Source organism: Jaculus jaculus, chromosome 3 (assembly GCF_020740685.1).
Source record: "Jaculus jaculus isolate mJacJac1 chromosome 3, mJacJac1.mat.Y.cur, whole genome shotgun sequence".
Classification (NCBI taxonomy): Eukaryota; Metazoa; Chordata; class Mammalia; order Rodentia; family Dipodidae; genus Jaculus; species Jaculus jaculus.
Genome location: NC_059104.1, coordinates 9632285 through 9646393, shown reverse-complemented (window position 1 = coordinate 9646393; position 14109 = coordinate 9632285). Strand labels below are relative to the sequence as shown.

At 46.6% G+C, this 14109-nt stretch overlaps 1 protein-coding gene across 5 annotated transcripts in view; it reads left to right on the top strand.

Annotated features, from left to right (window-relative positions):
* Positions 1–50: 50 nt before the first annotated feature.
* The window catches only part of Bivm (basic, immunoglobulin-like variable motif containing), a 33265-nt gene continuing 19206 nt past the window's right edge, over positions 51–14109 (top strand). For 2 of the 5 annotated variants that reach the window (XM_045146194.1, XM_004663398.2), the window contains exons 1-3: positions 200–392; positions 7735–8319; positions 11474–11600. In XM_045146194.1, coding sequence (XP_045002129.1) covers positions 7842–8319; positions 11474–11600 — 605 coding nt within the window. In that variant the 5' untranslated portion in view covers positions 200–392; positions 7735–7841. Of the gene's footprint in view, positions 180–199; positions 393–925; positions 1026–1247; positions 1334–7734; positions 8320–11473; positions 11601–14109 lie in introns of those variants that run through there. The other 3 variants (XM_045146192.1, XM_045146193.1, XM_045146191.1) reach the window with 3 other exon arrangements.

The following is a 14109-nucleotide window of genomic DNA, read 5'->3' as shown; positions in this document are numbered from 1 at the left end:
CCCTCCTCCACCTTTTAAACTTTCCATCACCGCTTTGGGGGTGGGGGTGGGGGAGGACAGACAAATACTACAGATGCCCAATAACTGAAGGTCACTGGGGTCTGGAGTCACCGCTAAGCTTAAAACTTTTTTTTTTTTTGGGGGGGTCACTGTATCCTCCTCCTCCTCACGTGCAACGGGTAGGTATAAGAGGAAAGATGAAAGGAACGTGCTGTCACTGATACCCGATCTTTGACACCCTTGCCTCCCCGGGCACCTCCAATGCACAGCGCCGGTCCCCGTGCGCTCGGATGGGACCGGAGACACCAGCCCTCCAGGCTAACGGTGATCCCCGTCCGGTGCCGGGTTCCACCGCGGCCTCCGCCACCCCGACAAGACTGGACAGGCCAGAGGTACTCCGGAGCGGTGGGCGGAGGCCGAGGGGGACGGCGTCGGTGCGCGGCCGCCCCGCGGCGACATCGCGTCCCCCGCGGAGGCCAGCGCCTAGGTACCGGTCCTCCCCGGAAGGAGGAAGGATCCAAAAGTTGGATCGCGAAAGACGGAGAGGCGTGAGTCCTCCCGAGACAAAGCTGGGTTTGGAGGCTCCTCCACCGGCACCGGTGTCCCCTTATCCGGGTCTCCACGCTACGCTAGCCAGAGCTGGGCGTCCGGGGGTGCAGTGGCCGTTTCTCTCCCGCACGTCTCCCCCCTCCCCATTCCCCGGCGCCCAGCATCCCGGCTCGCTGCGTCTCCCCATCGATGCATCCAAGGGGCGCGGGGAGCGCAGATTCCCGGCGGACTCGGTGCGCCTCCGCGGGCCTGGTCGCCAGCCTTTCCATCCCCGCCCCCCCCCCCCCATGCCATCCATCATTGATGCTATCCACGGGTTCATTGAAAAGCCTTCCTCCGAGGCCTCGCAGCTCAGCCCGAGGCCGCTGAGCGAGCTGCCCGCCGGCCACACGTCCCAGGGCTCCCTGGGCAGGTTGGCAGCGGTGCCCCTCGCGCTCCCCCTCGCGGCGGCGAATCCCGTCTTCCGGCCGGGGAAGGTGAGCAGGAGGAGGCGGAGGCGGAGGCGGAGGCTGTCCTCGGCCCGCGGCGAGGGGGGAGGACTGGGGACGCCCGGGCCTCGGCGAGGTGCGCTGGGCAGCTGCGCCTCCCTCTCCACGGCCGCCGCCTGCTCGGGACCCCCGGCTTCGCGCGGCCTGCGCCCCGTCGCCGGCTCGGGTTGGGTGTCCCCGGAGCCCGGCCGCGCAGAGCCGCGCAAGCGAGGCGGTGGAAGTGTCCGGGCCGCCCCCGGGGAGCCTGGGCGCGAGGTTGGGGGCGCCGTGCGCTCCGGGAATGCCGGTATCCTTAGGTAGGCCGCCGGCCCCGGCCCTGGGGAGGGGGATCCCGTCGGATGGCTGAGATGAGGGGCCGCGCGGGTGTCGGGGATGGAGGGGTGGGGGGCAAGCGCGGATGGGGACGCGGCTTAGGGTGCCTCCTCCTGCCCTGGGACACATTCAGCCCTTAGCCATCGCGCTGTCTGCCTCTCACTTGCTTTCCATACACATGATTGATGATTACATCCGTAATATTTGGGAGACTTTCCGGAGATTTTAAAAGGTGCCTAGTTCTCTAATAAACTTGATACTTCAGCATACTGACTTGCTCTAACCTGAAAGGAGTATAGCCTAGGCGACAAATGTTTGCTTTACAAATGTTCACTCCAATGCCTTTTTTAAACAAAAATTATTTATTTGAGAGAGACAGAGAGAGAGAGAGAGAGAGAGAGAGAGAGAGTCCAGTGACTTTTATGAAGCATTTCTCTCGCAGAGCATCGAAAGCTCGCAGGTTCATGAAATTTTGCTCTGCCCACATTAATGCTTCTGTTGCTTGTGAGATCTTTGGAGTAGGTTAAGTTAAGCCTTAGCTCCGCAGTCGTTCTTATTAGTAAGTCTTGACACCTCGTTCACCAGCATGGAGGAATCTCCTTCAAAATGCAGGGGACATCATGACAACCAAGCTTGGCACATTGTAGGCACCTAAAAAGTAGTTGGATCAGTCTTCTCCAATCTTAGGGATACAATTGTCTGGAAAACCAGACTAGCAGGAGGCAGCCATATGTCATGCAAACACACACACACACACACACACACACACACACTGTCAATGTAAAATCACACTTATGCAAGAAAGGTTCCCCAGTATACTGTGTAACCTTGACTAATTTGAAGAGCAGAGAGCTTTCCCAGAAAGTGACATTTGAGCATACCTCAGAAAGATGGATGAGAGGTCCTTACTGACTGGGGACAGACAGCATTCAGAGAACCAAAGTCAAATGTGGTAGGTGTGGTGAGAAGGAGCTCAGGAGATAGGCTGGGGCCAGGAAAGGAAGGAGTTGGCCTTTTGTTCTCAGAATTGACAGGGGTGTTCTTCGAGTATACGTAGCACTTTGTCTTCTGATGTTCTTGCACAGGTCACATCAGGAATGCAGGCTGGGTGTCATGGAGTTGAAAGCATAGAGACAAAAGGAGACACAGAGCTAAGGAAACAGAGTCAATGGGAGACTGAGCCCAGGACCGATCACCCTTCTGGGCCTGTTTTCCATCCCCACCCCTCCCTGGGCTATAATCACAAGCTAGCAGCAAAATGATTCTGTTTTCAGTAAAGGGGTTTCCTTCACTTTTTTTGTTTTTGTTTTTGTTTTTTCAAGGTAGGTTCTCACTCTGGCCCAGGCTGACCTGGAATTAACTATGGAGTCTCAGGGTAGACTGGAACTCACAGCGATCCTCCTACCTCTGCCTCCCAAGTGCTGGGATTAAAGGCGTGCGCCACCATACCCGGCTTGCATCATTTTAAAAAAAGATATTTATTATTTGAGAGGGATACAGATAGAAAGAGGCAGATAGAGGGAGAGAATGGGCATGTACGCCAAGGCCTCCAGCAGCTGCAAACAAACTCCAGATGCATGTATCACCTTGTGCATCTGGCTTATATGGGTCCTGATGAATCGAACCTGGGTCCTTTGGCTTTGCAGGCAAGTGCCTTAATTGCCAAGCCACCTCAAGCCCTATGTATTTTTCTTTAATTGGGTACTAGGGAATCAAACCCTGGCCATCCAGGCTTTGCAAGCAAGTACCTTTGACTGCTGAGCCATCTCTCCAGCCAGTAACTATTGTTTAAAGCAAACAGCTCCAAAACACAGACAAAACCAGATTGTTGCATATTTTATTATAAAGTGCTGCATTCTTAATTGGCTTTAACTTTCAGGAAGCTCAGTCTTAACTTTTGTCTTCAAATGAAGTTGCCTCCCTTTGCCTATTTATTTATTTATTTATTTTAGTTTTGGTTTTCTGAGACCAGCTCTTGCTTACTGTGTAGCCCAGGCTGGCTTGGAACTAGATGCTTGGTCCATTCTCACTTTGAACCTGTAGCAATCCTGTTTCTGCCTCTAGGTTTCTGGGATTACAGGCATGAGTCGTTGTACCCTGTTTTTCCTGTGTTTTTGGTTCAGAACATTCTCTCCATATGTCCCAAATGAGCACGACATTTCCAGATTGTGATACAGAGAGCTGGTCCCACAGGCAAGAAGTTATCCAACTTGAGGAAGAAAGTGATATCACAGTGGAGCCAAGCTTGAGGTGGTGACGTCTCAAAAAGGCAGCGCCCGAGACTTCGCTGATGGGCTGATTCACTACCCTCTAGCCGCAGCCCCAGCGGACCTGTCATCCCTTTCAGCTGCCACAGCACCCCCCTTCAAACACATGACCTCCCTCCACCCCTAGCTTTGTAAGAAGGAAGTAGCCGGGAGTGGTGGCGCACGCCTTTAATCCCAGCACTCGGGAGGCAGAGGTAGGAGGATCACTGTGAGTTCGAGGCCACCCTGAGACTCCATAGTGTCTTCCAGGTCAGCCTGGACCAGAGTGAGACCCTACCTCAAAACAACAACAACAACACACACACACACACACACACACACACACACACACACACACACAAGGAAGGAAGTGAGGATCACAGACAGAAAGTGGGAAATGCACCCTAGCGAATGTGCTGGGACCCCGAGAAATCCAGGCCTCTGGAAAGACCTGTTGGGTGTGAGCACCCCAGGCATTGTTGTTCCCTTTGTGTCTCCCTGCGCTGTCACCCCGAGGAGGAGAAAGCCCAGACCTTGCGTCTGCAGACACTCTACTTCTCAAAAGGAAAGTGAGGTTTGTAAAGTAAAACCATTGCTGGTCCCAACCCAATCCTGGCAAACCACTGGGAACTGTGCGTGGAAATCTCCTGTCTGAAGGAGTGAGAAGCATTTCTGAGTAAAACATAAAAAGGGGGGGGGGTCTTACCTGGCACTGGCGTAGCCTGTCTCCTTAAATCCCATCCAGCGTGTAGTGGTATCTATACCACGGAGAACCCGAAGCTCTCTCGCCCATCGTCTCCCCTGGTTCTCAGAGCTCTACGTATGGTGTTCAGTGTTGGCGTTGATGGTTTTGAGCAAAGCATTCTCCCGTACTGTATGAAAGTGATTTTCACTCACAATGCTTAAAGGAAACGAACGATCAGAGACTCGTTAAACAAACTGGTTCCCTGTGGCAGGTTGGGTCGTGTGCACTGCTCGGTCACCAGAGCCCACCGACGCTGGCCTGCTTTGTCCGGCGTGTGCATAGATCGTCTCTGGGTTCCCGGTGCTGGTGTGACTCGTTCGGGATTCACCTTCTTTGAATGCCCTCAGTGATATTTGTACTTCCCTTATACTTCCTCAGAGGAAGTTTAGTTTATCCTGAGACTGGTCAGAAGTTATTGATAGTATTTAATCTAAAAAATTAAAATTCTGGGGCTGGAGAAGATGGCTTAGCGGTTAAGGCACTTGCCTGCAGAGCATAGGACCCTGGTTCGATTACCCAGAACCCACGTGAGCCAGATGCACAAGGTGGCGCGTGCATCTGCAGTTTGTTTGTATTAGCTGGAGGCTCTGGCACACCTGTTCTCTCTCTCCCTCATTCTCTTTCTCAAATAAGTAAAATACGTTAAAAAAAATTAAAATCCTGGCCAGGTGTGGTGGCACACGCCTTTTTAATCCCAACACTCAGGAAGCTGAGGTAGGAGGATCGCTGTGAGTTCGAGGCCATCCTGAGACAACCATGTGAATTCCAGGTCAATCTGGGCTACAGCGAGACCCTACCTCGAAGAACAAAACAAAACAAAACAAAAATTTAAAAATTCTGTGTCCTTTGTTGATTGGATCATTACCGTCGCGCGTCTTTCGCGCTCACGCAGCTTCAAGGTCACTGTGCCAGTGTGCTGTTTTAGGTGGTTTCAGAGAGACACGATTCCCACATCGTGCAGTTCACACATTCAAGCTTATACCCTAGCGGTCGTCAGTACAAAGTTAGTTCCAGAATATTCTCATTTCCTGAAAACACCTTGTCATGCTCACCTGTCCAGCTCTAGGCAGCCCTGTTATTACTCTATCTTGTACACGTACCTTTTCCACACATTTTATGTAACCAGGGCCTGTAGAATCTGGTCCTTGGTGACGAACTTCTTTCACATAGCATTAGCACAACGCTTTCAAATTTCTTTCGTGCTTTATCATGGATCAGTATTTCTTTTTATTGCCAGATAATATTTTGCTGAATAGATATATTATTCTATAGATTTTATTGATTAGTCAATTGAGGTGTTTTCTGGTTTGGGGTATGAGTGATGCTACTGTTAAGGTGTATAGACATGTTTAGTTTCTTTTTGTTGTGTACCTAGACATGCTCAATTTCTTTTCAGTGTATACCTAGGGAATTACTGTGTTATTTTTTTTTTTTTCTTTTCTTTTTTGGAGGTAGGGTCCCAGACTAGCCCAGTCTGATCTGCTGACCTGCAATTCACTATATAGTCTCAGGCTGGCCTTGAATTTATAGAGATCCTCCTACCTCTGCCTTCCAAGTGCTAGGATTGAAGGCATGCACCACTATGCATGAGGAATAACATTTTTAGAATGTATGGGAACTCTGCTTAAATGTCGAAAGATCTGTTTGCAAAATATCCACTAGGAAATTTTCCATTTCTTCTAGCAATGAATCAAGGTTTGATTTCTCTACATTCTTGCCAATACTTGGCTGTTGTCTGTGTTCTTATTTTAAAGGTTAGATTTTCCCTCTCCCTTACCTCCATTCCACCCAGGGCCTTCCTCAGTGGGGTTATTGGTGTTCAGTGTGGGGTCAAGAAGGCCTCAGTCAGTCTGGGTGTGCGGGGAGGGACGGTGGCATTTGCCTGCAAAGCCAAAGGACCTTGGTTCGATTCCGCAGGACCCAAGTAAGCCAGATGCACAAGGGGGCGCATGCGTCTGGAGCTCATTTGCAGTTGCTGGAGGCCCTGGCTTGCCCATTCTCCACCCCCTGCCTCTTTCTCTCTCTGCCTTTTTCTTTCTCATTCTCTCAAATAAATTAAAAAAAAAAAATGCTGCTTCCTCTGCAATGTCTCCTGGGCCTTGGCCGAGGTGCCACGTCTCCGGTAGGCGGTTGGGTATCTTTTCTTCTTTTGTCATCTTGTCGATCTTGGATCTCCCTAGTGTTCTCTGCCATCTGTAAAACAAGCAGAGTCTCCAGCCAAGAGTGAGAGCAGCTAGAATTAAAGGAAATAAACAGTTATTTAGAGATCTTTAAAAAATATTTTTTGTTTATTTTTATTTGAGAGCAACAGACAGAGAGAGAAAGAGGCAAATAGAGAGAGAGAATGGGCGCGCCAGGGCCTCCAGCCAATGCAAACGAACTCTAGATACATGTGCATCTGGCTTACATGGCTCCTGGGGAGTCGAACTGGGATCTTTAGGCTTCACAGGAAAGCACGACTTAACCACTAAGCCATTTCCCCAGCCCTTGAAAGAGTTTTTGAAGTGTGTGCCTACTCTTCATAGCCAAAGAGCAGTGAGGACTTCTCTCTGGATTCTGTGAGTTTTCTATCCATAGGATTCTGAGTTGGGTCCCAGTACTACGTCTGAATGAGTTCTCTCCCATTGAGCAGGCCTCCTGTCCAACCCAAGAGCGGTTGGTTATTGGGCTTCCTGCCACTATTGCGCGAGTGTGTACTTCTTGCCCCGCTGGTTGACTTCATTACTTTCAGTTGCTCCTGCTTATTCATGCTGTTTGGTGTCAGGTAGCTCTCAAAGCTCTTTCCATTGCGATGAGGGCTCGCCAGGAGGGAACTGGTTTCCCTGTCAGTTCTAGAGTGGTCTCCCGGTGTCCTGTGCCTGCATCATGTGGTGTCTTCAGCTGTCTGCGTTTTAATAGAGCCATCCGGGTGGGTGTGAGAGGGGAGATCCCTGCAGCTTTGCGCTGGCTTTCCCTACCAGCTTAGTGACGCCGGCATCTTGTCATGAGCTAATTGACCGTGTCTGTGTTGTTGTTGGCACTGTGACTTTGCCTGTTTGAACTGGGCTATTTATATTTTTATTATCATATTTTTTAAGCTTTTTTTTTTTCGAGGTAGGGTCTCGCTCTAGCCTAGGCTGACCTGGAAGCAACTATGTAGTCTCAGAGTGGCCTTGAACTCATGGCGATCCTCCTACCTCTGCCTCCCAAGTGCTGGGATTAAAGGTGTGCCCCACCACGCCTGGTTTAAGCTTAATTTTCCAAATGACATAAATAGTTATTGATATAATCTTAGGGCATGCTGTCATAAGATCACGATGTATTGATTGAGGGCCTGTGGATCATTGATACGATGTGTAGTACCCTTTGGGGTAGCTGCTAGACTGCTGGTCACCCTCTCTTCCTCTTTTCTTAGGATCTCATTCCTCCGCTCTCAAGCGTTTCTAGGATGCGGTAAGCCACTGCCAAGGAGAAAGGCTTGTGGCTTCTCCCCAGGAACAGAGAATTTTCCAGCTGCTTTCAATGCCTAACGTTGCAGAAACCGAAAGCTCCGATGATTCTGGAAATGTTGAGCACCAATCTGAGAGAAGGTCCCCAGAAGAGAATCTTCCAGGCCCTGTCCAGTCTTTCTGCACAAGTGCCTCGGGAGCACCTCTGGGTTCCAAAGGCGATGGTCACTACCCGTGGAGTTGTCCAGTGACTCATACTCGGGAAAAGATTTACGCCATCTGTTCAGACTATGCCTTCCTCAACCAGGCAACCTCAGTCTACAAAACTCCCAACCCCGCCCGCCCTTCTTGCCTCTCTGGTAGTACCTCATTATCTGCTGGGAATAACTCGCCAAGATATGTTGGGATCCCGACCAGTACCTCGGAAATAATCTATAATGAAGAAAATAGCTTGGAAAACTTGTCCATCAGCCTGGGCAAGCTACCTCTGGCATGGGAAATTGATAAATCTGAATTTGACGGGGTGAGCCCAAATTTGAAACACAAATCAGGTAAGGAAAGCCTGGTGTGAAAACAATCAGAAGACCAAGGCTTTGTTTTCTTTCATCTTGTCGCAAAATAATGTTTTCCTTTTCTAATACTGTAGAAGGAACATTGATATCAACCTGCCTGTCATTGCAGTTTAAAAAAAAAAAAGTTAACTTGAGGCTGGAGAGATGGCTCAGTGGTTTAGGTGCTTCCCTGCAAAGTGTAACAACCCGAGTTCGATTCCCCACTACCCAGGTAAAGCCAGATGCACAAAGCAGTGCTTGCATCTGGAGTTCATGTGCCCTGGAGCACATGTCTGGAGCCCTGTCATGACCATATTCTCTCTCTCTCTCTCTCTCTCACTCTGTCTGTATCTCTCTGCTTGGAAATAAATAAAATATTTACAAAAATGTTAACTTGGACATAGAACATTTTTTGACTATGTCTATCATGTGTGTATTTTGAGTAATTTGAAAAATCAAAAACAAATTTAAAATATAGGTATTATAGATAGGTACACACAGTAGTTTAGGAAAGGTTAATGACTAGGCTAGGTTAATACTATTATTTTGTTGGTTTTTTAGGGGCATGAAGTCATGTTTCCTAAAGTAGAAATTATCTAGTTTTCCTTTCATTGCATAATAACGTTATGGCATTTTGGTTGTTAATTTTTGAGCACCCAGCAAGGCACAGGGTGGTCCTGTGGTATTTACAGCCATATGGGGATTTCATGAAGTAGGTACTATTTATCCTCATTTTATTGTTGAAAAAATTGTGCATAGCTGGTGCTGGGTAGAAGTAGGGTCTGTATGTTACATCCTGGACTGGAGAGATTGCTCAGTGCTTAAAGGCCCTTGATGCATGTGACTTCTTAGGCACTTAGTGATTCTATATACACTCCATACTTTCTTTTTTTAAAAAAAACATTAGCTGGGCATGGTGTTGCATGCCTTTAATCCCAGCACTTGTGAGGCAGAGGTAGGAGGATAGCCGTGAGTTTGAGATCACATAGCTAATTTCAGGTCAGCCTGAGTTAGAGTGAGACCCTACCTCGAAAAACCAATATATGTATATTTGCAGGCAGAGAGAGATAGAAGAGAGACAGACAGACAGAATGGGCATGTCAGGGCCTCTTGCCACTACAAATGAACTCCAGATGCATATGCCACTTTGTGCATCTGTCTTTACCTGGGTGCTGGGGAATCGAACTGGGATTCTTAGGCTCGACAGGCAAGCACGTTTAACTGCTGAGCTATCTCTCCAGCCTCTAAACTCCATACTTTCATGCGTTTAATTGCAGAATCAATTTGTTTCACAGGTAGTTATGTATATTTCGAGCATTCACAGACCTGGGTGTGTTTTCACTTCGTGCCAGTGTGCCTGGGTGACACATCTTTCCCTCCTGATTTTGTATTTTGTCTTGGAATTTAGAGTCAGCACTATGCAGGTTTAGGTGGTTTGAGCCAGATGTCCCTCATAAGCTCCTGTGTTCCGAATGCTTGTTTCCCAGATGGTAGCAATTTGGGAATTGGAACCTTGCTGCAGGAAGTGTGTTGTTGGGGGTGGGCTTATGTTCATATTATAACCAGCTACCCCTCGACAGTGTATAGCATTCTCCTGTTTCTTTTGTCCCTTGATGTTGGGCAGGCGGTGACATCCAGCCTGTGGTCATGCCACGTTCCCTCCGCCATCGTGGAGCTTCCCCTCGAGTCTGTAAGCCAAAATAAACCCTTTTCTCCCCTGAGCTGATTTTGGGCAGGTGTTTTATGCCAGTAACAGGAAGGTAACTACACACAGGTCCCAAGACAAGTTGGGGACTATTTTCTTAGCCTTAACTATTACTATGGAGTTACCTTGATTGCCAATGATTTATGACATTTTGGTGTTCATTTCATCTTAGTTACCATATATATATATGTATATATATATATATATATATATATATATATATATATATATATATATACACACACACATACACACACACACACATACATACACACACATACATATACACACACACACACACACACACACACACACACACACACACACACACAGAGAGTGAGAGAGAGAATGGGTGCGCCAGGGCTTCCAGCCTCTGCAAACGAGCCCCAGACGCGTGCGCCTCCTTGTGCGTCTGGCTAACATGGGTCCTGGGGAATCAAACCAAGGTCATTTGGCTTTGCAGGCAAATGCCTTAACTACTAAGCCATCTCTCCAGCTCTTAATTTTTTAAAATAATTTTATTTATTTGAGAGAGAGAGAGAGAGAAAGAGAGAATGGGTGTACCAGGGTCTTCAGCCATTGTAAAGAACTCTAGCTGCATGAGCACCCATTCTCCTGCCCCTTCACAGCTCTCTCTCTCTCTCAAATAAATAACTATAAAAATTAAGCAAGGTAAGTTCTTGCTCTCTTCTTTGTCTCTCTCTTGTCCAGCACCCACCCATCAATAGATAGGCCCCATTGACCATCTTTAGTGTGATAACTACATGCACAGAGAAAGAAGGCCTTGTTGTCCATCCTGGCTCCTGAGGCTAACGCCGCACTTCAACAGTGTGTGCATATGCACCGTTTAAAATTCATTGCAATTCTCTGAAGGCCTGCAGATATTTTTAAACATCACATCATCACATTATTGGATCCAGTGCTTTTGCTTTTCGAACAGAATTCCATTAATGTGGTTTTATTGTTTTATAGAAAGGATTCATTTTCTGGGTAGTGGTATAGTTTATTTTTTATTGATAATGTGATTTTGTTGATGCGCCTAAGGATTTTGTGATGGATTCTTTTATTAGCTAAGTGACTATCTCTGGAATTGGAACATAAGAATTTGATAGAGGATAACATTCATGGTAGCTTAAATGATTTTCTATTCATACACTCTTTCTTTTTGAGATTTAAAATTTTTTTATATTGATTCGCATGTGTTATGCAGTCTCAGGTGGCCTTGAACTCACTCATGCTGGGATTAAAGGCTTGTGATGAGCAATCTTTCCACCCCCACTTGCTTTCATTTTAAGTAGGCAATTATTATGAAAATACAGATAATACTTCAGTGTGTGTCCAAGTATCCTCTTTAGAACTAATGGTGGCTTCTTTCTAATTTTGGCATCTAACTTTGAGCATGGCATTGTGCTTTATCTGAACGTGTTGTTTTATTCCTTTGCATTGTAGGCAGTGTAAAGAAGCAAGTTTCCAAGAAAAAAACGTCAGATAAAAAAGGAAGGCATCAGAGGGAATGTCTCCAGCATTCTCCCCTTGAAGATATTAAACAGCGGAAAGTGTTAGACCTCAGACGCTGGTAATGTGCTTATGTCAGCTTTGTATTTCAGCTCATGAGACACAGTTTGCCATTGATTTGTTGTTCATAAGTTAATTAGTTGCATGTATTATGCATACTGTTAGTTTTAGATTGTTTCTAGGATTTCTAAATAGTCAAGTGTGCCCCAGATTTTGGAAGTAGATCAGTAATGAGCTATTCCAGTGTTTCTTAGACTTGCCAGGCTATTAAAACCCTCTATATGATTCCAAATTATGATGAGCTACATTGAACAGTGTTCAGTATGGTTGTATGCCTGGCTGTTCTCTGCTGGAGAAATTTCAAGGACTTGACTGACGCTTACTGCGTTTTATATTATAGCCTCTGTCCGAGTAACCTTTCTCACAGCTGTGACCAGTACCTGACCAAAGCAGCGTTAGGAGGAAGGGTTAATTTTGGCGAACATGCAAGGTTATATATAGTCCATTGTAGTGGGGAAGGCATGGCTTGAGATCGCTGGTCACACTGCATCTGCAATCAGGAAGCAGAGCGGATGAATGCCCGTGCTCAGCCAGTGCGATCCTTTCCAGACAGCTCAGAACGCCAGCTTCTAGAAGGTGGGACTTCTCACTTCAATTCACCTACCCAAGATTTCCCTGAAAGGCATGCCCAGTGGCTATCCTAACCTAGATAATCCCTCACAGGCATGGCCAGAAGGTGTGTGGTGTGTGAGGATCCAGTATTAGGGACTTTCAGAGCAGTTTCTGGATGAAGGAGCTGACAGCCACATTACATGACTAGTTATTTCTCCTCTGATACCATCACTCGAAGGGACACGGTGGTTTTGGGGAATACTCAGGTTCTCTTCTCCTTCCCACCTTACAATTTTATTTTATCTTTTATTTTTATTGTTTGGTTTTTTTGAGGTAGGGTCTCCCTCTAGCCTAGGTTGACCAGGACCTGGAATTCAGTATGTAGACTCAGGATGACCTTGAATGATTCTCCTACCGCTGCCTCTGGAGTACTGGCATTAAAGACGTGCGCCACCACACCCGGCTCGCCTAGCCAGTCATTGACAGCTCTTGTCTGCATCATTGTGACAAAATGGTTATTTTTTAAAATTCTGTCATTTTTTTCCACTTTCATTACTTGGCCTTCAATCAAGTGCCTTTAACAACTGAACCATCTCTCCAGTCCTTGTTTTCCTTCAAATACCATTTTTATTTTAAAGAAAAAAAATCCTTATGATAGCTTTTAAATATTGCTAATTTCTGACTCATTTATTTTTAATATTCTTTTATCTCTTGGTTAGCATTCCGTCAGGTATCATGGTGGCATATTCAAACACAATTCGTTTTAGTTGATTCTCCTCTCTCATTTCCCAGATCTCCTCATCTCCCCCATCCCCAAACCTCCCTTACTTCCCCCTTCCTGTTTACATGTCACACGCATCCCTTTGCCTTTCCCCATTGCCTTCCTTGCCATCTCTTATTCCCTCTCTTGGCTGCCTTTCAAGTTTTTTATATTTTACCCACATTTGTTCCCCTTTATGTACATACATATAGACATTACCAACTAGGGTTCATATGTGAGAGAGAGTATAGGTGCTGTCTGGCTTATGTTATTCAATGTAATTCTTTCCAGATCCATCCATTGTCCTGCAATGTTTTTCTTCTTCTTTTTTAAGGTTAGAGGTTCTCACTCTAGTCCATGCTGACCTGAAATTCACTATGTAGCTCAGTGAGGCCTCAGACTCACAGCGATCCTCCTACCTCTGTGTCCCAAGTACTGGGATTAAAGGCCTGCACCACCACACCTGGCTTCCTGAATATTTCATGTTTTATTTTCCTTTAGTGATGAGTGAAGTTCAGTTGTGTATATGTGTGTTCTCCACTTTTGCTATTCATTTGTCCATTGATGGATGCCCAGACTGGTTTCATATCCTTGCATTATGAATAGAACAGCAATAAATGTGGATGAGCAACTCTCTCTGTAGTAGACTATGGAGTCTACTGGGTACATGCCTGGGAGTGGTGTAGTTGGGTAATCCAGCAGTTCTAATTCTAATTTTTTGAGAAACCTACATACTGATTTCCATAATTGCTGTATTAGTTTACATTCCCACCAGCAATGAATAAACGGTCCTCTTTCCTTACACCCTCATCAGCATTTGTTTTCAATTTTCTTACTTATCACTGTTCTGACTGGGGTGGGATCAAATCTTACAGTGGTTTTAATTTGCATGTCCTGGGCTGGAGAGATTGCTTAGTGATTAAGGTACTTGCCTGCAAAGCCAAAGGACCCATGTTCAATTCCCCAGGACCCATGATGGCCAGATGCACAAGTGGAGCATGCATCTGGAATTCAGTTGCAGAGGCTGGATGCCCTGGCATGCCCATTCTCTTTCTCTCTCCCTGCCTCTTTCTCTCCCTCTCTCTCAAATAAATAAATAAGTAAATATTAGTTTGCATTTCCCTGATGGCTAGAGATGTTAACACTTTTTAAAATGTGAATTGGCCATTTGTGTTTCTTCTTTTGTGAACTGTTTGTT